General features: G+C 40.9%; 2 protein-coding genes across 13 annotated transcripts in view; one reads left to right on the top strand and one right to left on the bottom strand.

The window, feature by feature from the left end:
- The first annotated feature begins 813 nt into the window (after positions 1 to 813).
- Positions 814 to 22822, top strand: part of CEP350 (centrosomal protein 350) — a 124477-nt gene continuing 102468 nt past the window's right edge. For 3 of the 12 annotated variants that reach the window (XM_066361650.1, XM_066361657.1, XM_066361662.1), the window contains exons 1-3: positions 815 to 1821; positions 21201 to 21286; positions 22204 to 22250. In XM_066361650.1, coding sequence (XP_066217747.1) covers positions 21214 to 21286; positions 22204 to 22250 — 120 coding nt within the window. In that variant the 5' untranslated portion in view covers positions 815 to 1821; positions 21201 to 21213. Of the gene's footprint in view, positions 1822 to 1843; positions 2113 to 19048; positions 19124 to 21199; positions 21287 to 22203; positions 22251 to 22822 lie in introns of those variants that run through there. The other 9 variants (XM_066361659.1, XM_066361661.1, XM_066361651.1 and 6 more) reach the window with 8 other exon arrangements.
- Positions 1411 to 2151, bottom strand: LOC136391943 (putative uncharacterized protein FLJ46214). The gene has a single exon (XM_066363871.1). It carries the CDS (start codon positions 2149 to 2151, stop codon positions 1411 to 1413), a length of 741 nt encoding a protein of 246 aa, XP_066219968.1.

Consider the following 22822-nt stretch of genomic DNA (forward strand, 5'->3'; position numbering starts at 1 on the left):
TCTTTGAGGTATTTGGGAGGTGTGGGAGAGGGCAGGGATTGGTGCAAGGTGTAAGAGTTGGAAATTGTACATAGGCTGACATGAGTGTAGCATTGCTCCTCAGGTATGACAGGAACTTGTGGCGTTTTCTCTGTTGCCCAGGAAATATCATGGGGGTGGAAAATTATAAATGGGCTTTGGAGTAAGAGAAACCTCAATTTTTATATCTGCCTTTTACTGAGGGTATAATATTGGGCAATCTCGAGGTTTCCCCTTTTTTAAGTGAGTATAATACTTAACAAGATGGTTGTATAAGTTCAGTAAAATAACACAGGAAAACCTAAATAACTTTTTTCTTACGTTGCTTTTGTTACTATCACTTGCACCATTGGGATACCCCATTTCTTGTTCTTCCCTCCAGCCCATACAAATGCTGCACTTGTATGTACAGGAGACACAGTACATACAAGTGCAGCATTTTTGTGTGTCCACTTAGCTCTTATTCAGGTGTAGCTATAGGCTCTCCAAAAACGGGGGCAGTTAACCACCTCTCACTTTTATTGATATGATCTGCTCAACAAGCATTTATTGAGCACCTACAATGTCCTAGTTACTGTGCGAGGCCCTGTTGGGGTATATATAGAGAGAAGGTACTTAAAAATCCTCAAAATACTTAAAAATGAGCAACAGTCTCTAGGTAAACAGATGTTGGACTTCCGAAGGTGGAGGCAAGTGATGGGTGGGGACCTTGTGTGCAGTGAACACCTAGCGGAAGGCGCAATGATTTGCAGCAGAGCTGTCATTTAAGCTAAATTTTGACAGATGATAGAATTCACCACGCGGAAACTGGGGACAGAGAATAAAGATATTAGAAGAGTTGTTGATCGCAGAGTGTCTCAAAGCGGAGTTATATCAATGCCAACACCCCTCAGGAGGGATCTCTGTTCGACTTGCTCTTAAGTCTTAAGCCATTAGACAGAATGCTTGCTGAACAGAACTGTAGCCCTCGCGAATCAGACGGCCAGTGACAGCAGGGGGTAACCGCAGCAGCCGCAGAGCTGCGATTGCTCTGAAACTGGGGTGAAGAAGACTTATTTGGACAATTGGTGAAACATCGTAAACTCCTGAGAAGCTCAACCTTGTCAAACGTCCCAGCTTGTTTTTTCGGCCGAGGGTGAAACAGGCAACCAGGAGGCCCAACTAGAGTCAGAGGAAAGAGGGTGGGGGGAGCTCTCCGCTGCGGATCTACTCCGGCTCCTCCCGAGTCCAGCAAGGCTCAAACTTCGCCACACCAAACATGGCGCCCTCAAGGTTCCTCTCCTCGCTTTCTGTCGTCCTTAGTTTTTGGCCACATTCAACATGGCCCTAACCGAAGGTTGCATTCCTGCGGAGCCGTCTCGGGACAGTTCTCGCGAGGTTTGCCCGGGCCCCCTACTGCTCCCGCCCTGCCTCGCGCCGCCGCCGCCTCCGCCGCCGCCACTGCTGCCGGCGCCGCTCCTCCTCCGTGTCAGTTGTTGGGCTGTAATGGCGACTGGGCCGCCGCTGCCGAAGTGACTCCCGGGCGGGGGAGCGGGGCCAGACCTGCGCCAGAGGAAACTGCAGAGAGCCGCAGCTCAGGGGCTGGCTTGCTGTGGGGGAGGGGAGGCAGCCTTTCCGCCTCTCCTTCCTTCTCTGCAGACCCGCGGCTCCCCGGAGCCGGTGCGAGGCGGGCACCCGGTGCGTCCCTGGAGCGGGGAGGCCAGGCCGGGCAGCCCTGGGGCCGGTCGGGGCGGCGTCACTGCACCCTCCGCCAGGCCCCGCGGGATGCACCGTGGGAGCCGAGGGCGGAGGCGACACTCTCAGGTGAGCTGCGGGAGGACCTGGCTGGGACCGCGGACGCTCGCTCAGCCTCCGCTGCCTCTGTCCGCGGTCCCGGGTTCCTGGTGGCGGCGAGAGAAGCGGGGCGGGGCGCGGGGTCCCTAGCCCAGCCTGGCGGCCCCCTCGGTGAGCCTCCCTGGGTCCTGAGGCTTTGCCGGGAGAGCCATCTAGAGACCTGGGTTTCAAGTCCCACCGGTGCCTGCCGAGGATGGGCTTCCCTGCCTTACCTGCCAGTGCGCGCCCCCCGCCCCTCCCCTCTGCCGCTGAAGCTGTAAGGTACCTCTCACCTTTGGGCTCCGGAGGTGTCGTCTTCATTTAGAGATCAGGCGTATTTTGGGAAATTCCGGGGAACTGGCTCCAGTGGCAAGGATGACTAGTTTCTGTTCCTTTTTGGTAGGGATAAACATTTTCAAGTACGTATAGGGAAAACTTCGATCTTCTGCTCCAGGCTAGCAGCTGCTGAATGTCGTCTTCTGATTTATTAACAATTGATTTAAGAGAAATTTTAAAGATCTTGACGCTCTGAAAGTTGTCATTCCACCCACCCCTGTCCTCTTTTTAAATGTAGTCCAACATACTAAAAAATATGTAGCTAATGTTACAAATGTGGGTTGGAATTTGGCTGGATTTTTAGTTTTCAGATAGGAAGTTACACACAGGTATAGGTTTTAATGCGGCTTTAGGGTCGTATCAAATCCTTCTTTTGGAGAAAATAGGTTGTTAGGAATAGTGTCAGTATCCCTGTACCTGATTGTTTTGTTTTGATGCTGATCCTTGTTTTGAATTTGGAAAAGTCGTTAATGGTCAGGTTGCCATGTTAATAGTACCTCCTCCTTCCCTGTACTTTAAGGGTTTCATAAAGGAAAGGCTATCGTGGGCAAATCTAGTAGCAACCTGAAAAAGGTTTGTAGAAGCAATGATAAAACACTGAAAGCTGCTCTTCACTTTAAAAATGTCTTAGTTTAAAATTTTGTTTTTAAATAAGGCAATGTTCTACTAAATAACATGAGATTGTGACTTTGGAGAATTGGTTGTAAGACCTGTGCTAGAAGTTGACTCAGACTCTTGGGTGTGTGTGTAATTGTTGCGGTGTGTCAAATCGACAAACTCCAGTGTAATAAAGTAAAGCAACCATTGAACCCTCATTGCCCTGGATTTAAGATACTTTAATCAGAAAACAAACATCAAGTTAGAATACATTGTATGTGTGGATAAATACATGTGTATCTTTCTTACCCTTTCATAGTCATTGCAGGACTTTATAATAATGGTGAGTTATATGTAAACAATTCTGTACATGTGTGAAAGAATTTCTCTGATTCTCTGAGACATAGTGCTGTGTAGTGTTATGTAAGAGCTTTAATGCTTGAACACCCAACCTCCTGTGGGATAATTTATGAATTAGGAAGTTTTAAATTTTTTTCTAATACCACTAATTGCCAATCTTTTGCCTGTATTATAATACACCTGCCATATCATGGACAGAAGAAAGGCAATGAAGTCTCTATCTAACCAATTTTGTTTACTAAATTGCTTTGTTATAGTGGGAACAAAAAAGAAGCTGCTGTCGCAAATAACTGACTTCATTTTTTGGTGTGGTTCTACATACATTATTTTATTTATTTATTTATTTTTTTACAGAGACAAAGAGTCAGAGAGAGGGATAGATAGGGTCAGACAGACAGGAACAGAGAAAGATGAGAGCATCAATCATTAGTTTTTTGTTGTGACATCTTAGTTGTTCATTGATTGCTTTCTCATATGTGTCTTGACTGTGGGGCTACAGCAGACCGAGTAACCCTTTGCTCAAGCCAGCGACCTTGGGTCCAAGCTGGTGAGCTTTGCTCAAACCAGATGAGCCCACGCTCAAGCTGGTGACCTCAGGGTCTCGAACCTGGGTCCTCTGCATCCCAGTCCGACGCTGTATCCACTGCGCCACCGCCTGGTCAGGCTTTATTTAGTCTTCATAGCAATTTTGTGAAGTAGGTTTGTAAATATCATCCTTATTTTGTAGTTGTGGAAATTGACACACAGTGAGGTTCATTTATTTATGTGAATGCTGCTCTTATTTCTGCAGATGATCCAAATTTAGTTTTATTTTCATTTATTTTTTTATTGAGGTATAATTGATCTATATCATGTTTCAGGTATACATCATAATGACCCAATACTTGTATATGTTGCAAAATAATCACAGTAAGTCTAACATTATAGAATTAGTTTATTTAAAATTGACTTAATATAGATACTTCTAGTATTGGTTATTTTTAAATCTGAAAAAAAATTTTGTTTGTGTTTTTTGTCATACCACTTGCTCCTGATGTTGAGGATTGTCAGGTCTTTAAAAACATTAGTATTACTATAGCATTTGTTAACGTTAGCAAGTCATGAATTCTGATAATATATTGCTTTATTTCTGTATGTACTTTTTGCTTGAACAGTGTTCCTAAGAGATTGTAGTTAATTTGTTGTCTCTCATTTTGTTTGGATACTCCTGTTATATTTGTTACTTCAAATAATTAATATTCTTGGTTATGTAAAATAAATATTCGAGCTACATGGTCAGTAACATAACTGAAAACTAGTAACATCTTAGTGATTGAAGAAAAGTGATGATTTAGAAAATCAACTGGCCATCTATACTTGGGATTGCTATTTTTGCAGGGTAGGGCAAGTTGTGAAATAATATATTTATATATTTAAAGATCTAATTGACTTTGTTAAGCAATTCATGAATCGAGCAGCATCTTATCTAGGAACTAGAAGGGCACTCCCAAAATAATTACCATTATTGACTTTTTACCCCATATCAAATAATTTCTAGTGTCACAAATAGTTTTCAAAAAACTAAATAATCAGCTGTCAGTGGTGCAGTGGATAGAGCATCGGACTGGGATGTGGAGGACCCAAGTTTGAAACTCTGAGGACCCTGGCTTGAGCGTGGGCTCACTAGCTTGAGTGCGAGGTCACTGGCTTAAGCATGGGATCATAGACATGACCCCATGGTTGCTGGTTTGAGCCCAGAGGTTGCTGGCTTGAAGCCCAAGGGCACTGGCTTGAGCAAGGGGTCACTGGAGCCCTCCGGTCAAGGCACGTATGAGAAGCAATCAGTGAACAACTAATGTGCCACAACGACAAGTTGATGCTTCTCATCTCTCTTCCTTCCTGTCTATCTGTCCTTCTCTTTCTCTCTTTCAGTCTTTCTCTCTAAAAAAGAAAAGAAAAAAAAAAAAGCCACTGAGCATAAGCCACAGGTGGATCCTGAAAACTTTATTGACTATTTTAATGATTTGCCTAGATGTTCTGGCAATAGTTAGTGTAATTTAAATAAATTAGATGCTTTAAGACCCTGCCTGTTATACTAGTATTATAATTATAGGCTTGTGATAACTTTGTCACTTCTTAATTACAGTATTGGGAGGAGCTTTAAATCTTAATGTCCAGCTAGTCCAATTCCCATGTTTTATACATAAGTAAACATAGCATTATGTGAGAGAAATATCTCACCCATAGTTGGTTTCATAACAATGAAAAATTCACCATATAGCTACTAAGACTGTATTTGTTTAATGTGTCAGATAATTATCAAATGAGAGGATAATTGTGAACAACCAGGCAATCTATTCTATATCAGTATTAATTAAAAACTCGAAACAGGCCTCTCTTTTCAAGAATCAAAAATATTTCCTAACAGTGAGTTTCAACCCTCTCTTCTGTCATTGGACTATAGATTGGTACAACTGAAACAATGTTCTGGAAGGACATTTGGCATTACCTATTAAACTTACAACTAAAAATGTGCTCTTTTGATAAAGTCACTTCATATATAGTTTATCTTACAGATTTTTTTTTTTTTTTTTTTGTATTTTTCTGAAGCTGGAAACGGGGAGAGACAGACAGACTCCCGCATGCGCCCGACTGGGATCCACCCGGCACGCCCACCGGGGGGCGACGCTCCGCCCCTCCAGGGCGTAGCTCTGCCGCGCCAGCGCCCAGGGCAGAGGCCAAGGAGCCATCCCCAGCGCCTGGGCCATCCCCGCCCCAATGGAGCCCGGGCCACGGGAGGGGAAGAGAGAGACAGAGAGGAAGGGGGGGCGGAGAAGCAAATGGGCGCCTCCCCTATGTGCCCTGGCCGGGAATCGAACCCGGGTCCCCCCGCACGCCAGGCCAACGCTCCACCGCTGAGCCAACCGGCCAGGGCCTATCTTACAGAATTTTTTTAAAATTTGTTTTTAATTGTCATTTTATTAAAAAAAATTTTTTTAAGACTTCATTTTAGAGGGGGGGGGGGTAGAGATAGAGAGAGAGAAGGGGAAGGAGCAGGAAGCATCACTCCCATATGTGCCTTGACCAGACAAGCCCAGGGTTTTGAACCAGCGACCTCAGGGTTCCAGGTTGACACTTTATCCACTGCGCCACCACAGGTCAGGCCAGAAATTTTAATACAAGAGCACAAGAACAAATCTATAAGGATGTTCATTTTAGCATTATTATTAATAAATGTCATTAACATTTATAAATAACAAGAGAGTGTTCTAAATGTCTTCTGGTGGGGGACTAGTTAATATTATAGTATATTTATGGTGTGAGGTACTATGCGCTTGTTAACATTGTGAGGGATATTTCCATTTCCAAGAAGTAGCTGAATGTACCCTTGAGCATAGTGACCATGTAGCAGACTTTCTGGGTTTAGATCCTAACCCCATCATTTATAAGCTGCGACCATTAGGAAGTTACTTAAATTCATCTATAAAGCGAATATAATTATAGTTTTCTCCTGCAGGTCTGTTATGAAAAATAAGTTAATATTTAAACCTTAGGTAAGCATAGTAAGCAGCACCACATGAGTGTTTACATCTACTATTATGTACTGACTCGGAAAAATGTTCAATATGTAATATTGAGGGGGAAAAGTTGCACTACACTGTGGAATATGATTCAATTTTGTAAGAACACACACACACACACAGGCAAAGAAATGTAGTTTGACTTTCTTTTGGTTTGTATGTGCATAGGAAAAGGTCTGTAAGGATAGATGTTAAGCTATTAGCTGTGTTATCCCTGGAGGAATGGATGACTCCTTTTTATACTCTCAATACTTTTGTATTATTTTTCATATGTCTCACTTTTATATTTGAAAGCTTTTAACCTGACCTGTGGTGGTGCAGTGGTAAAGCGTTGACCTGGAACGCTGAGATCGCTGGTTCGAAACCCTGGGCTTGCTGGGTAAGGTATATATGGGAGTTGATGCTTCCTGCTCCTCCCCTCTTCAAAGCTCTCTCTCTCTTCCTCTCTAAAAATGAATAAATAAATTTTTAAAAACTTCTGAAAAAGAAAATATTGAAGTCAAATTTTTCTTTTCTTATACAGTCATATAAATGTATTTTGAAGATAGTAGTTTTTGAGAGAGCGACAGATTTCATCAACTGAGAATAGCACATGATTAGATTCTGTTTTCAATCCCTAATGTAGTTATATTTCTACTAGCTTTATGACCTTAAACTTCATTTTGGAATTTACAAAGTAGCATGTAGGGTAGATCAGTATATATTTTTAATTTTAATTTTATTTAATTTATTTTTAAAATTTATTTGTTTAAAGAGAAAAAGAGGAAGGGGGGAAAGAGTGAGAGAGAAACATCTGTTTGTTTTCCACTTATTTATGCATTCATTGGTTGACTCTTGGGTAGGCATTGAACTTACAACCTTGGTGTATGGGGTGGTGCTCTAACCAACTGAGTTACCCAGCCAGGGTCAGATCAGTATATTTTTTTGTATTTTTCTGAAGCTAGAAACCGGGAGAGACAGTCAGACAGACTCCCGCATGCGCCCGGCCGGGATCCACCTGGCATGCCCACCAGGGGGCGATGCTCTGCCCCTCTGGGGCGTCGCTCTGCTGCGACCAGAGCCACTCTAGTGCCTGGGGCAGAGGCCAAGGAGCCATCCCCAGCGCCCGGGCCATCTTTGCTCCAATGGAGCCTCGGCTGCGGGAGGGGAAGAGAGAGACAGAGAGGAAGGAGAGGGGGAGGAGTGGAGAAGCAGATGGGCGCTTCTCCTGTGTGCCCTGGTCGGGAATCGAACCCGGGACTTCTACACGCCAGGCCGACGCTCTACCACTGAGCCAACCGGCCAGGGCAAGCAGATCAGTATATTTTTAAAAAATGTTTATTGTATTGATTTTGGAGAGAGAGACGGGAACATGGAGCTGCTCCTGCATGTGCCCTGACTGGGGATCAAACCAGCAGCATCTGCGCCTTGGGACGATGCTCCAACCAACTGAGCTGTCCGGCCAGGACAGATCAGTATTTTTAAACTCAAGGTTCCCAAACTGTTTCCCAAGTTAACTAGGAGCAGCATAGTGAACTCACATGGGCACTGTGGGGTATTTTTAAATTTTTGAGGGAAACAGTAATATGTGACGGCTGTGGGATATGTGTGGGATATTTGACATCTGTGGGACACTGCTCAAAAGTTTAGTTGGAGATAGTGCTCTTGAAATTGTGCCTCATTGCTTTGGATGACAGAGTGTCTTCAAAAACCAAGGTTTTGCCCTGGCTGGGTAGCCCAGTTAGTTGGAGTGTCCTGATATGCCAAGGTTTGGGTTTGATCCCCACCCAGGGCACATATAAGAGGCAACCAATGAATGTACAACTGAGTGAAACAACAAACCGATGTTTCTCTCTCTTCTTCTCTCTATCTCTAAAATCAATAAAAAAAAAAAAAGGCTAGGTTTTGGGGGATTTGCTGTGATAAAAAGCAAGTACTGTGCAAAAATCATGGTGAAATGGTCAGTGAAAGTGATAGTGTCCAAAGTGATTTCAAGGCTTGAGAAGTTGTGTAATGTCTGTTAGATGCACACATTACATTAGTAAATAATTGTTATTAGTAATAAAATGTTTCTTCCAACTTATATGTATTTTTCAAAGTTGTTAGGACATACATACTTAGTTGTGTGGACCTAACTACTTAATAAATGAAATTGTTAGATATTCCTTGGGCCTAGCGCCACCATGAAAAACTTACTGAGCCTGACCAGGCAGTGGCACAGTGGAAAGAGTGTCAAACTGGGATGCGGAGGACCCAGGTTGGAGTCCCCGAGGTCGCCAGCTTGAGCGCAGGCTCATCTGGTTTGAGCAAAAGCTCACCAGCTTGGACCCAAGGTCGCTGGCTTGAGCAAGGGGTTACTCGGTCTGCTGAAGGCCCATGGTCAAGGTACATATGAGAAAGCAATCAATGAACAACTAAGGTGTTGCAATGGAAAACTAATAATTGATGCTTCTCATCTCTCTCTGTTCCTGTCTGTCTGTCCCTATCTATCCCTCTCTCTGACTTTCTCTCTGTATCTGTAAAAAACAAACAAGCAAACAAACAAAAAAAACTTACTGAGTGCTAGGGTCCTGTGAGCTGAGAAAAGCTTGGGAACCTCTGGAACTCCTTTGGCAGGAGACCCACAGTAAGAAATACATTTTCCGTGGAGACATAATATTCATATATATCTATACATAAAATAGAACAAAAGTAGAATTTGAAAAACATGAGTCTAGATGACCCTGACTTGAGCTTTAATATGCTTTGTTCTCTGATTTGTTATAAAGCTGGACTATACTTATACAATAGATGTATCTCTGAAAACTTGTGTAGATACACGTTTTTGTATGATGAATTGTTTTAGATGCTGAGAAATAGTGATTTCAAAGTAAGGAGATCTTTTTACAAATAGAAGGATATTTTTTCTAACAGAAGAATCTGACTTAGCTATGATAAGTTTGGGTTTTGGTGATTTTTAAAAAGTTAACCACTTAGCTTTACCTGTGGTGGCGCAGTGGATAAAGCGTCGACCTGGAATGCTGAGGTTGCCGGTTCAAAACCCTGGGCTTGCCTGTCCAAGGCACATATGGGAGTTGATGCTTCCTGCTCCTCCCCCTGTTCTCTCTCTATCTATCTCTCTCTCTCTCTCTCTCTAATAAAAATGAATAAATAAAATCTAAAAAAGTAAATAAATTTAAAAAATTAAAAAAAAAATTAAAAAAAAAAAGTTAACCACTTAAAATTTTCACTGTTGTTCTAAGTGGACTTGTAAAGCTGTTTTTGGAATTGTGGTATCTTTTCCTTTATATTTTATTTATTTTTTAACCATTTTTAAACTGTGGGTTGCTTGTCATATGTGCCTTGACTGGGTAAGCCAAGGGTTTCAAACTGGCAACTTCAGTGTTGCTCTATTGATTGATGCTCTATTCACTGTGCCACCACAGGCCAGGCTTCTCTCCCTTTTAAAAACGACATTGAGCCTGACCTGTGGTGGTGCAGTGGATAAAGCATCAACCTGGAATACTGAGGTTGCTGGTTTGAAACCCGGGTTTGCCCGGTCAGGGCACATAAGAGAAGCAGCTACTATGGATTGATGCTTCTTATTCCTCCACACCCTCTTCTCTCTCTTTCTCTCCTCTCTCCAAAAATCAATAATTAAAATCTTAAAAAAAACTTACATTTAAAATCATTTATAAGTAATAGCGCTTGCTGCAAGTTAATAGTAAAAATATTATATGAACAATTTTTTTTAGTTTTGGGCTTGTTTTAAAATATAAAATGCATATGTACACATTTATTTATTTATTTTACATTACCATAAAAGAAAGAATTTTTCTGCTTAAGAGTGGTTAACATCTTCATATTATATGTAATACCCCTGTGTGTGTGTGTTTGTGTACGCACGCGCGCACGCACCTGTTTGCATTTAAGAATTGGATTCTGGCCCTGGTGGGTCGGCCTGGCGTGCAGAAGTCCAGAGTTCGATTCCCAGCCAGGGCACACAGGAGAGGCGCCCATCTGCTTCTCCATCCCTCCCCCTCTCCTTCCTCTCTGTCTCTCTCTTCCCCTCCTGCAGCCAAGGCTCTATTGGAGCAAAGTTGGCCCAGGCGCTGAGGATGGCTCTGTGGCCTCTGCCTCAGGCGCTGGAATGGCTCTGGTTGCAACAGAGCAACACCCCAGATGGGCAGAGCATCGCCCCCTGGTGGGCATGCCAGGTGGATCCCAGTTGGGCGCATACTGGAGTCTGTCTGACTGCCTCCCCGTTTCCAACTTCAGAAAAATACCAAAAAAAAAAAAAAAAAAAGAATTGGATTCTGAGACATATCGCTGAGCTCGTCATCATTCAGCAGATAGCTCTGGAGCCCCCAGTCTGTGCTGGGTACTGTGCATGGACTAGGGCTATGGAGAGGAATAAGACATCATCCCCACAGCCCCCCAGAAGAGACAGATATGTAAATAATAGTATGTGGGTGGGTAGCAGGAAAAACAAAGAGCTGTGGATTCACAAGGTGGGAGCAATTGCACTGTGTCAAGAAGTCAGGAAAGGTTTCCAGTGAAAGAAGGAGTAGGTGTCTTTGTTTCCTTAACAGCCTCTAAATTAGCTAAGTTATTGACTGGAAGGAAACTTTTCAAAATTATTTATTTTTCCCTTTTTTTTTCTTTTCCCTCAAAAAATGATAAGTGCATCTACTTTTAAAAAAGTGGAAAACATATCCACTGGAAAGTTGGCTTCCTATCCTGGACCCTCACTCTCTCCCCTTGGAGTTACCCAGTGTTAACAGTTTCTTCTGTATCAGGGAAGTTTTTGTAGTGAAGGTTTTACACTTTAGGGCAAAAAATAATCCTGACTTGCAAACTGTAAGACTCCTTTATGGGGATATATTTCTTGGAATTAATTTAGAAGAGTAAATACTCAGGATAACTAGATAGTGTTTAATTAAAGCAAAATGAAAAATATAGGCTTCTATTTTTAGTGTGTTTGTGTGTGTTATTTATTTATTTATTTATTTTTGGTCTTCTGTTCTCAAGTAAAAGACTCCTTTCACATCAGTGGGGAAGTTGTGTTCTTTGTGATCCTCACCATGGCTCCTCTACCCCAGCAGCCAAACTAATACCAAATATTACATAGTTTCTTCTGGATTCCTGAATTATGGTAGTTCAATCAAGTATTTGTAAAAGTATATAGTTGTTGAGGTTTGTATTTTAAATATTTTATTTTTTAAACTTGATTTTAGAGGGGAGGGAAGAGAGAAAGAGACAGAGGGCTAGAGATAAAAGAGAGGTATATATAGAGAAACATCAATTTGTTTTTCTACTTGTTTATGCGTTCACCGGTTGATTCTTGTGTGTTCCTTGACTGGAGATCAAACTAGTAATGTTGGTGTATCAGGATGACACTAACCAACTGAGCTACCCTGGCCAAGGTTTGTTATTTTATATGTAAAGAGAGATGAAGCTAAATCCTCAGGTCATTTGTATTTGTATATTATATTATGGGAGTGTAGGTTATTTATAGTTTACTTGGAACCATATAATAGATCTGGCTTAGAGCTGGAATGTTTTCCACTTTTCCTAGCCTGCTGCCTACTAAATTTGTCCGTTCTGTAATGAGACTAGTTTGTACAACTATTGCAGGGTTGTCTTTTCTTAACCTTTCAGGCACAAATGGTTGTCACATAGGGACTGATAGAGAAGAGAGAACTGAAAAGTAGCAAAGGTAGGGGAAATTGTCTCTGTGAGGCAGAATGAAGTCATTTCTTTAATCTTTTATCCCTAGCACATAGTAGGAGCCCAATAAATAATTGCATTGAATGAGTCTGTATGACTTGCATGTCCGTAAATGTGAAAGGAAAAATGGCTGTTAGAAGATAATTGTGAATTGAGTATGTCATCTTATATCTTATTTGTGTATATGACATAGGCATAGGTCAGCATTTCTCAAACTTTTTGGTATCAGGACCACTTTATACCCTTGTGTTACTGAAAACTCAAAGAGATTTTGTTTATGTGGGCTATATGTATTGTTATTTACTGTATTAGGAATTGTAATCATTTATTAATTTACTTAAAATAACATTAAACACATAACAGATTAACAAATAATCATTTTTTAATGAAAACAAAGAAATACTTAATGAAAAGAGAGACATTGACATTTCTCAAATATTTTTAATGTCTAGCTTAATAGAAGACATCTGGATCCTCATATCTGCTTCTGCATTCAGTCTGTTGGGGTATCAGATATTGTGAAGCCTTAGGGAAATTGCACTGGACACACTCATAAAAGAATGAGCGAAAAAAGACAAATAATACCTTAATATTATTATGGAAATAGTTTTTTTTTTTTTTTTTTTTAATTTTTTTTTTAAATTTATTCATTTTTAGAGAGGAGAGAGACAAAGGAGACAGAGAGAGAGAAGGGGGGAGGAGCTGGAAGCATCAACTCCCATATGTGCCTTGACCAGGCAAGCCCAGGGTTTCGAACCGGCGACCTCAGCATTTCCAGGTCGACGCTTTATCCACTGCGCCACCATAGGTCAGGCCTGGAAATAGTTTTGACTTAAGGAACTTCCCTCTGAAAAGGTGTCATAGACCCTCAGAAATCTCATGACCACACTGAGAGCTGGTGGTGTAGATCATTAAATCAGAATAGAAAAGGACCTTAGAGAGGTAATATCACCACTTGTGGCTATTTCTGGCTTGTGCAACTGGAGTGAAATAGGGAATACCTCGTTTGCTTTTTGGGAATAATCATGAGTTGGCTTTTGGAAATATTGAGTTTGATGTGTCTTTGATATTTCTGAATAAACAGTTTGATATGTGGGTTAGGATATCAGAGACAAGATCTTGACTGGAATTTTGGCAATCATTGACATATAGGTGGTACTTTGAAGCTTTGAGCAGCTAAGGAGAGAGTATAGTGTTAGAAAAGAGACCAAAATTATACCCCCTTGAACCTTAAGATTTAAAGGAGAAGGACTAGCTGGCAAAGGAGAAGGAGAAAAAGAACTAGAGGGGGGTGGGGGGGTGGGAAATCAGAGTGGAGTGTAATAGAAGCAAAGGGAAGAGTGTTCCAGAGAGTGGTTGGCTGTGATGAATGCTGCCAAGACATCAGGCAGGTTGAGGACTTTTTATTTGAAAATGCCCATTAGATTTAGAGATGAAGAGGTCTTGGGTGATTTCGTGAGAGCTGTTGTGGCAGCTGATTCGGGGTTGCTTGAAAGGTAATTGAAAAAAGAAAAAGAAAAATATTCTAAATAGAGACTGAATATATTCAACTTTTTAGAGATGTTTGTGAAGGTAAAAGAGAGCAGTGACAGAGGAGGGAGCTGGGTTGAGGGACTTTTTTGTTTTAAGTAAGGAGACTTGATTAAGTAGAAATGCTGCTAAGAATCTTGGTGAGGAGAGAAGACAAGCGATACACAAGAGAACAAGGTAGTTGATGGTTGAAGTTTCTTGAGAGAATGTGGAGTGGGGAGATCTTGAAGCAGGTGAAGTATTCTTATGGCTTCTTTCCTCTAAAGGTTATTTTTTCTGTTTTTTTTCCTATTCTCCCTATTTATGAATTCTAAGCTTGCCTAAAAGAGAAAGTTAAATGGTAAATATAATTATTTAAAGTAGTCAGACTTATTGGCTATTGGTTTTCTTTGAGCCGTTATACTTATGAGATGAATATTTTGGTGACATTTGAACTGTGGACTCCTTGTTGGCTTTAGATTATATTTGATATGAGCAAATTGTTCTTTAAAGTTATATCCTTATTTGATTTATAGGCCCTTGTACTTCTTATTTATATCTTTTTTTTTTTTTTTTTTTTGTATTTTCCTGAAGCTAGAAACAGGGAGGCGGTCAGACAGACTCCCGCATGCGCCCGACCAGGATCCACCCGGCATGCCCACCAGGGGGCGACGCTCTGCCCACCAGGGGGCGATGCTCTGCTCCTCCGGGGCTTTGCTCTGTTGCGACCAGAGCCACTCTAGTGCCTGGGGCAGAGGCCGAGGAGCCATCCCCAGCGCCCGGGCCATCTTTGCTCCAGTGGAGCCTCGGCTGCGGGAGGGGAAGAGAGAGACAGAGAGGAAGGAGAGGGGGAGGGGTGGAGAAGCAGATGGGTGCCTCTCCTGTGTGCCCTGGCCAGGAATTGAACCTGGGACTTCTGCACGCCAGGCCGATGCTCTACCACTGAGCCAACCAGCCAGGGCCTTAACTGATTCTTTTTATGTTATTTATTATTACTTTAGGGAAATTAAATTTTTATTTTAATTTCTATTTTCTGTTGGCAGGTTAGAGTCATCCTTAGTTAATTTGGGAAGTTGATTATCGCTTTCATTTATTTATATTTTACATGATGTAAATAGAGTCATGTCAAATATAGTTTCTTTTTTAATTCTCATAATATTTGACTTTAACCTGAACAAAGCAGTGTTGTTCATTTATTTTAACTTTTGCATGAAACAACTTGTTTCTCTACAAGATGCCAGTTAAATTCACTGTAGAGAGGACAGTGGAATAAAACTTTGAGTCTCTTAAATGAATAATAAAAATGTTTTTTAGTTTTCTGAAATTTAATAAGCTTTCAGTATAGGAAGAGACAGAGTGCAATAGAGTAACACAGTCTATGTTACTGGTTTTTCATCCCATTTGTAATATTTGTTGAGTATCAATGTCCCAAGCAAACTTTAGACTGAGTGTGGTGCCCATGTTTGTTTCCCTCCCCTCCCCTCCCCTTCCCTTCCCCTTCCCCTTCCCCTGCCCCTTCCCCTTGTGAGAGAAGAGACAGACAGGAAGGGAGAGAGATGAGAAGTATCAACTCTTAGTTGCAGTGCTGTAGTTGTTCATTGATTGCTTCTCATATGTGCCTTGATGAGGGGTGAGTGCTTCAGCTGAGCCAGTGACTCCTTTCTCAAGCCAGCTTCGTTGGGCCTAAGCCAGTGGCTTTAAGCTTCAAGCCAGTGACCGTGGGGTCATGTCTATGATCCCACACTCAAGCTGGTGACCTCAGGTTTCAAACCTGGGTCCTCAGCATCCCAGGTCGACACTCTGTCCACTGCGCCACCACCTGGTCAGGCTGTTTGTTCTTTTCACAACTATATTCCCACTGCTAGGCACTATTCATTCCTACTGCATAGTCGGCACTCATCAAATATTTGTTGAATGAATGGGTGGCAAGAGTCAGATTGCGGAATAGGGTTTTCATGAGTGTGGAAGAACACAGCCTAATGCAGCTGGGTAGGGGTGGGTGGCAAGGAGTTTGCGAAAATATCTCACTTGTCCTGTTTAGGAGGAAGGGGAGAATAAAAAGCTTCATCTATAGATGTTTGTGAGGAAGCCTTATCTTTTGGGGTGAGTTTGATAATGGTCAAGGCACATTGGTTAAATGAGTATTCTCTAAAAAAAGTTAAAATACGTTGAAGTTCATGGAATAGAGGAGGTTCTAACGAGGATAGAATACAGGTGGGATAGCAGGGTGTCTTATGATGAAATTACAAGAGAGGATAGGGAGTTTTGTTATAGATGGTGGTTGAGCTTGAATGTTATGAGAGGCATTGTGTGAATGACCCTTAGAGACTTTCAGAGGTCAGAGAGAGGTTTAATTTCTAGTTCTTTCTTTTTTTTTATTTGTTTGTTTTTTTGTTGTTTTTATTTTATTTTATTTTTTTACAGAGACAGAGTGAGTCAGAGAGAGGGATAGACAGGGCCAGACAGACAGGAACTGAGAGAGATGAGAAGCATCAATTATTAGTTTTTCGTTGCACATTGTGACACCTTAGTTGTTCATTGATTGCTTTCTCATATGTGCCTTGACCACGGACCTTCAGCAGACCGAGCAACCTCTTGCTGGAGCCAGCAACCTTGGGTTTAAGCTGGTGGGCTTTTTGCTCCAACCAGATGAGCCTGCGCTCAAGCTGGCGACCTCCGGGTCTTGAACCTGGGTCCTCTGCATCCCAGTCTGACGCTCTATCCACTGTGCCACTGCCTGGTCAGGCTAATTTTTAGTTCTGTCACTTATTAGCTGAATGACCTTGGAGTAGTTCTTTGGTCTGTTTGATACTGTTTCTTCATCAGTAAAACAGATATATGGATAGTTGCCTCATGGATTGTGACAGAGATTAGAAATAATATATGGAAAACAATACTGTCTTTGGCTTACAGAGAAGGAACACAGAAAATGATAGTTGTGAATATTAATTGCTTGCATGATCATCCCTGTAGTGTTAGAAGTCTGTAATTTTGGCTTCTAGTTTAAAGGGATTGTTGCTGTCAAATGTTCTGGAGCTTCAGGAGAGAGATTTTCTCAGATGATTTGGGGAATAGGATTAGTTCTTTCCACTGATGTTTATCTTTATGGAATTAACTGTTTTCAGAGGCTTCAGACTTCCAAAAGTAGAATTGAAGTTAATCTCTTGGGATGTAGTTCTCAAAGCTGTTGTATTTGGGGATCTTTGTAGACCTTTAAACAAGCGAACTTGACTCAAGAACTCCTGAGCTAAAGCCAGCCCTGTAGACCTTTAAAAATTCTGGGATTTTGCCTCTTCTGAGACCCACTGATTTAGAATCTCCTGTGGGTGGAGCCTCAGAATCACTGTTTAACATGTTTTCCAGGTGATTTTCCCAGAGCTGCTTGAGAAAGCAGACTCAGGAGATAAAAACTCTGCAGCTGCTTGGAGGAAGGCAGTGTGCGGCTACTTAGAAATTCCTTTGCAGTGGGAATTACTGGGAATGTATGTATGTATGGGTTATTTGGTAGAGAGTTTTCTTTATAGACTTAAAAACTAGCCTGACCAGGCGGTGGCGCAGTGGATAGAGCGTCGGACTGGGATGCGGAAGGACCCAGGTTCGAGACCCCAGGGTTGCCAGCTTGAGTGTGGGCTCATCTGGCTTGAGCAAAAAGCTCACCAGCTTGAACCCAAGGTCACTGACTCGAGTGGGGGTTTACTCAGTCTGCTGAAGGCCCGCGGTCAAGGCACATATGAGAAAGCAATCAATGAACAACTAAGGTGTCACAACGAAAAATTGATGATTGATGTTTCTCATCTTTCTTCATTCCTGTCTGTCCCTATCTATCCCTCTATCTGACTCTCTCTCTGTCCCTGTAAAAAAAAAAAAAATTAAATAAATAAAAACTAGCTACAGAGGTTAAGTGGGAGGGGGTGTTAACGGTTTCAAAGTATTGTTCTTTAAAAGATATTTAAATACAAAGGATGTTTTCTGTGTGGTCCTATTTGACATGGATTAAAACAATTAGATATGATAACTTAATGACTAAAGATGCATTTTGACAATACACTGGCATCAAAGACGTACTTTGTGCATTAACCTTAATATCAGTTCATGTCATGTACCCACATTTTAAAAAATAAGCCAAGTGTGTTATGTTTTAATAAATATATATTCATATATATGTATATATGTGTGTGTATATATATGTATGTATAGCATATCTCAGTGTGGTAAAGGTTTTTTTTGAGTTATGAGAGAAATTTTATTATGTCATAGTTTTATTTATAAAGATTTCTAAACCTTTTTCAGATTTAGAAAAGTTAATCATAAACATATTAATTATAAATATGAATAGTAGATATAAAATGGGGTAGTTAGAGGTGAGAAAGGGGGCAGAGGAAATCAGATAAGAGATTAATCAGGAAACAGGAAAACGTAAGAGGGAAAGTATTATATAAGAACATAGGAGGTAAATAGGAAAAAGAAAAATAGACTGCTGATATTTGAAGAGACTATGCCAGATTTGTTTTTTGGGGGCTAGATATAAATGTTTCCCTCATTTTAAGCCCATTTTCTTCAGTGAGACTGGACTGGAGAGAGAGAGGACAGAAAGCATTAGGATCCCGCCGCCCCCTTTGGCTCACTTTTACCTGTAGGATTTTAAAGGGAATCGTGTGGTGTGGGGTTTTTTTTGTTTTTGTATTTTTCTGAAGTTGGAAATGGGGAGGCAGTCAGACAGACTCCCACATGCGCCCGACCGGGATCCACCCGGCACGCCCACCAGGGCGTCCCTCTCTCTGACTCTCTCTGTCTCTGCCCATCTGGGGCGGCGCTCTGTTGCAACCAGAGCCATTCTAGCACCTGAGGCAGAGGCCACAGAGCCATCCTCAGCGCCTGGGCAATCGCTGCTCCAATGGATCCTTGGCTGCGGGAGGGGAAGAGAGAGAGAGGAAGGAGAGGGAGAGGGGTGGAGAAGCAGATGGGTGCCTCTCCTGTGTGCCCTGGCCGGGAATCGAACCCGGGATTCCTGCATGCCAGGCCGACGCTCTACCACTGAGCCAACCGGCCAGGGGAGGTGTGGGATTTAGGAGAAGGAAAACATGAGCTTTTTTGCTTGAATTAATCAAATATGATCTAGAACAGTGTGCCTACATTTCTATTTTCATTTATTTCAATTTCCATGTTAGGATTCTGGCTGCCTACTGTCCATGGGATTACTGTACACCTTGGAATCTTTGCTCCTGGATTTCAGTATAGATCAGGTAGAGATCAAGTCTGTTGAGGACAATCACTCTGGGACATCATCATACTTCCAGAATAAGGGAACCTGATTGCTAACAAATGCAGAATTCCTTTTTTTTTTTTTTGTGGCAGAGACAGAGAGAGTCAGAGAGAGGGACAGACAGATAGGAAGGGAGAGAGATGAGAAACATCAGTTCTTTGTTGCGGCTCCTTAGTTGTTCATTGATTGCTTTCTCATATGTGCCTTGACCGGAGCTACAGCAGACTGAGTGACCCCTTGCTCAAGCCAACAACCTTGGGCTCAAGCTGGTGAACCTTGCTCAAACCAGATGATCCTGCGCTCAAGCTGGCGACCTCAGGGTCTCGAACCTGGGTCCTCCACATCCCAGTGGGACGCTCTATCCACTGCACCACCTCCCGGTCAGGCCAAACGCAGAATTCTTAACAAGGTCGATGTGTTTGCCAAGTTGTAGCCTGGTAGTTAGCAGTATTACCCTTTAGTAATTCCTGCAAAGAAGCAGTTTAGCTAGGGCCACACCATTACCCTTGAAGAAGCACTCAGATTTTTTTGTGAGGTTGAAGCCATAGGTCTGGCAGTTAATCTTTGCTCTGGGTTAGTAGCTGGGAGAAATGTCTTCTCTTTTTCTCAGTAGTTTCTGCTGCTCATAAACTCTTACAGGCTACTTGCAAATTAATATAGGATTCCATTTCCCTGTTTTCCATTTCTTTTTTCCCCCCCTGGTTTATGGACCTAGTGGTGTATGTTGTGTTCCTCTTCCTTTTGCAATGAATCTAGATTGCAGTGTTTTATTGTTCCAGTTTAACTGCTTATTACCTAGCTCATGTCTGGAGAGTGAATAAATGAATCTTCATTGTAGTCTATTCATAGTTCTTGTACTGTATTTTTGGCTTAATGTAGTAAGGCTTTTACTTGGTTATAGTTAGAGCACTGGCATTCTCTTTTTCTCTAGTCTTCTCATGCATTTCACATTGATGATGTGCTTTTATCAGGTGACTCCCATTGTTTCCATGGCATCATACATTAGCTTATTGTATAGCCACCTGTAGCCCTCTTTTTCCCTCTGTTATTGCCAGCAAGGGCAATTACGCTTTTTGTGTGTGTTTTGTAATTTTATCATAAATTCTTACAGGTTACTTGCAAATTAATATAGGATTCCATTTCCCTGTTTTCCATTTCTTTCCCCCCCCCTGGTATGGACCTAGTGGTGTATGTTGTGTTCCTCTTCCTTTTTCTATGAGTAGTTTTCCACCCTGGCTTTTTTTTTTTTTCCCAGCCTGACTTTTTAACCACCTCTTCTGTTTCTTTGATAATGTGTTTTGTCACTTTCATTGATTGACCCCACTCCCATTCCTATTCTTCCTTTCATAAGCCACCCTGCCTTTGATTCTTCTTTATTCTTTTCTGTTTAAGTTGAGATCCCAGCAATTTCCAACACCACCATTTGTTTATCTGTTCATTGAAGGACTCTGTTGATATGAGGATGAATGAGAAGACATAGTCCTTAAGGACAACCTTGTGAGGACACTGAAACATTACATGGTGTTTGTAACTTTATTATATAATCATCACATTATATATTAACTATTTGTTTATCTGTGTCTCTTCCATTAGATTGTGAAGGTTAAGTGTTCAACTAATGTTTATTGAATAAAGGAATGAATGAATGATGGTGTATGTGTGTGATGATGATAAAGGCTATAAAAAGTTAATAGAATGCTATGGGAAACAGATGAAGTAGTAATTCTGTTAAAGTGGTTAGAAAAGGTATTTTATGAATTAAAATTTATACTTTAAAGAATTAGCTTGACAGATTAGATTCTCTTTCTGTGAAGAGACTTCTTTCATTGTACTTTTCCACAATAATATTTTTCTATTTTATAGAAAGTGATTTTTATACATTATATTATTCTTACATAAAAAACAGACCTACTTAGATATAGAATATCAGGAATGCTTAAGATGGTATAAAGATAACAAAATTCTTTTCTGACTTTAGTGAAAGGCTGGATAAGTCAGGGCATTTTCTTGACTCACATGTAATGTGATGCTCAGTGGATGCTCTGGTGTGATTGCAGGTAAATTGGCAGGATGAGGAGCAGCAAAGCAAAAGAGGTGCCTTTACCAAACCCAAGGAGCTCTCAAAGCAGGGACCCTGTTCAAGGTAGGATTTGTTTGTAAACTGAACTTAATCCCTTGTTTAGGTCGTTTGTATAAAATTCTGGGCTAATCAGTAGATGAAAATTGTACATATACTTTGATTATAAAAGGAAATATATAATTTTAAAAATTCAATTTTGTTTTAAAAAATACAATGTCCTTCACCTTCAAAGACATCCTAAAGTAAAAGAAAAAAAATCCTTTTTGAAAAAGAATCAGTATATGTAAAATTAGTTTTATTTCCTGAGAAATTCTAACTTAATGTCAATAAATAGTATTATATAGCTCTTAATATAGTTATAGGTCTATAGTGCACAGATAATGAAAATAATAGTCTCATTGAACTCTTTAATGATGCTTTGGGATAACATTAATTTAGAGCGTAATGTTTTTTTGAGGGACATTGACAAACTGGAGTATATGTGGAGGAAGATAATTGGGTTTGTGAGGGATTTGGAAATTATGTCACATAAGAAGCGTTTGGAGGAAATGAAAATATCCTAGAGATGGATGAACTTGGGAAATATGCGGCCTTATGCCATTCGAAGGGCTGTTATATGAAAGACTAAATATAAATAGATTTTACCTTTGTTTCTGCTGGTAGATTGATGTCTAGAGTAGTTTTCTAATCTTTACACATTATAATGTGAAATACCATACAGTGTAGGTGTAGGTTAGTCCAGCTGTCCTAAGGAGTAATGGGACCAGTGTCAAATACCACTTTGAACCACATGGTGGGAAGCTCAACTTTATTGGATGAGAGAAGAACCATGCTTGGCTCAGCATAATAACAGCACTTGCTGAGGAATATTTCTGCCTAAAAAAGGGGTTCTCAAACTTTTGTGTGCGTTTGGGAGCTTATGAAAATTCAGAGTCCGTGGTTAACTGCAGAGATTCTGAGTAAATATCAATGTTCCCCAGCAGATTTAACCACATCGTGGCATGCACTTTCTCAGACCAAGGCTGCTGTAAGTATTTCCATTTATTTCTTTCTGGTTTAAAATTGATTACTTGTTATGATTGAAGGAATTTAAATTTTTTTCTATAGTGGTTTTTGGTAGAAAAATAAAGTTAATATTTTGGTAAGAAGTTATATACCATATCATATATTAACAAAATGAACATTAATGACAACTATTAAATAACAAAAGAATAATCAAGATACTTTAGGTATAAGGAACATTAACACTATGACATGAAATATTAAAATAATTTGTGCTGTTTATTATCTTTTATTAAATTTGCCAATTTGGTATGAAGATTTAAAACAAGGAATGCATTTGGGAAGGTGAAGCTATATATCTGTGTAGAAGGCTCAGACTCAGGAAGGGAAAGGAACAACTACTTCTTGAATGGACTGTGAGTTCCCTCTTCTTTTTGGTGGCAGTAATAGACAGTTTCTCTCAGCACTCCTAGAGAGTGACTGTGGACCCTCATTGTCCTTTGTGTTCTGTTTAGTCTTGTCAGGAGTTTCAGAATCCAGACATGGCAGGTGATGCATAGTGCCTTTGAAGAGAGACTCTTTCCCTTTTCTCTTCTT

Source organism: Saccopteryx leptura, chromosome 2 (genome assembly GCF_036850995.1).
Source record: "Saccopteryx leptura isolate mSacLep1 chromosome 2, mSacLep1_pri_phased_curated, whole genome shotgun sequence".
Lineage (NCBI taxonomy): Eukaryota > Metazoa > Chordata > Mammalia > Chiroptera > Emballonuridae > Saccopteryx > Saccopteryx leptura.

What these genes read in the sequence shown, in the direction of transcription:
- LOC136391943 (XM_066363871.1), bottom strand. Translation starts at nt 2,151, where the DNA reads ATGAAGACGACACCTCCGGAGCCCAAAGGTGAGAGGTACCTTACAGCT.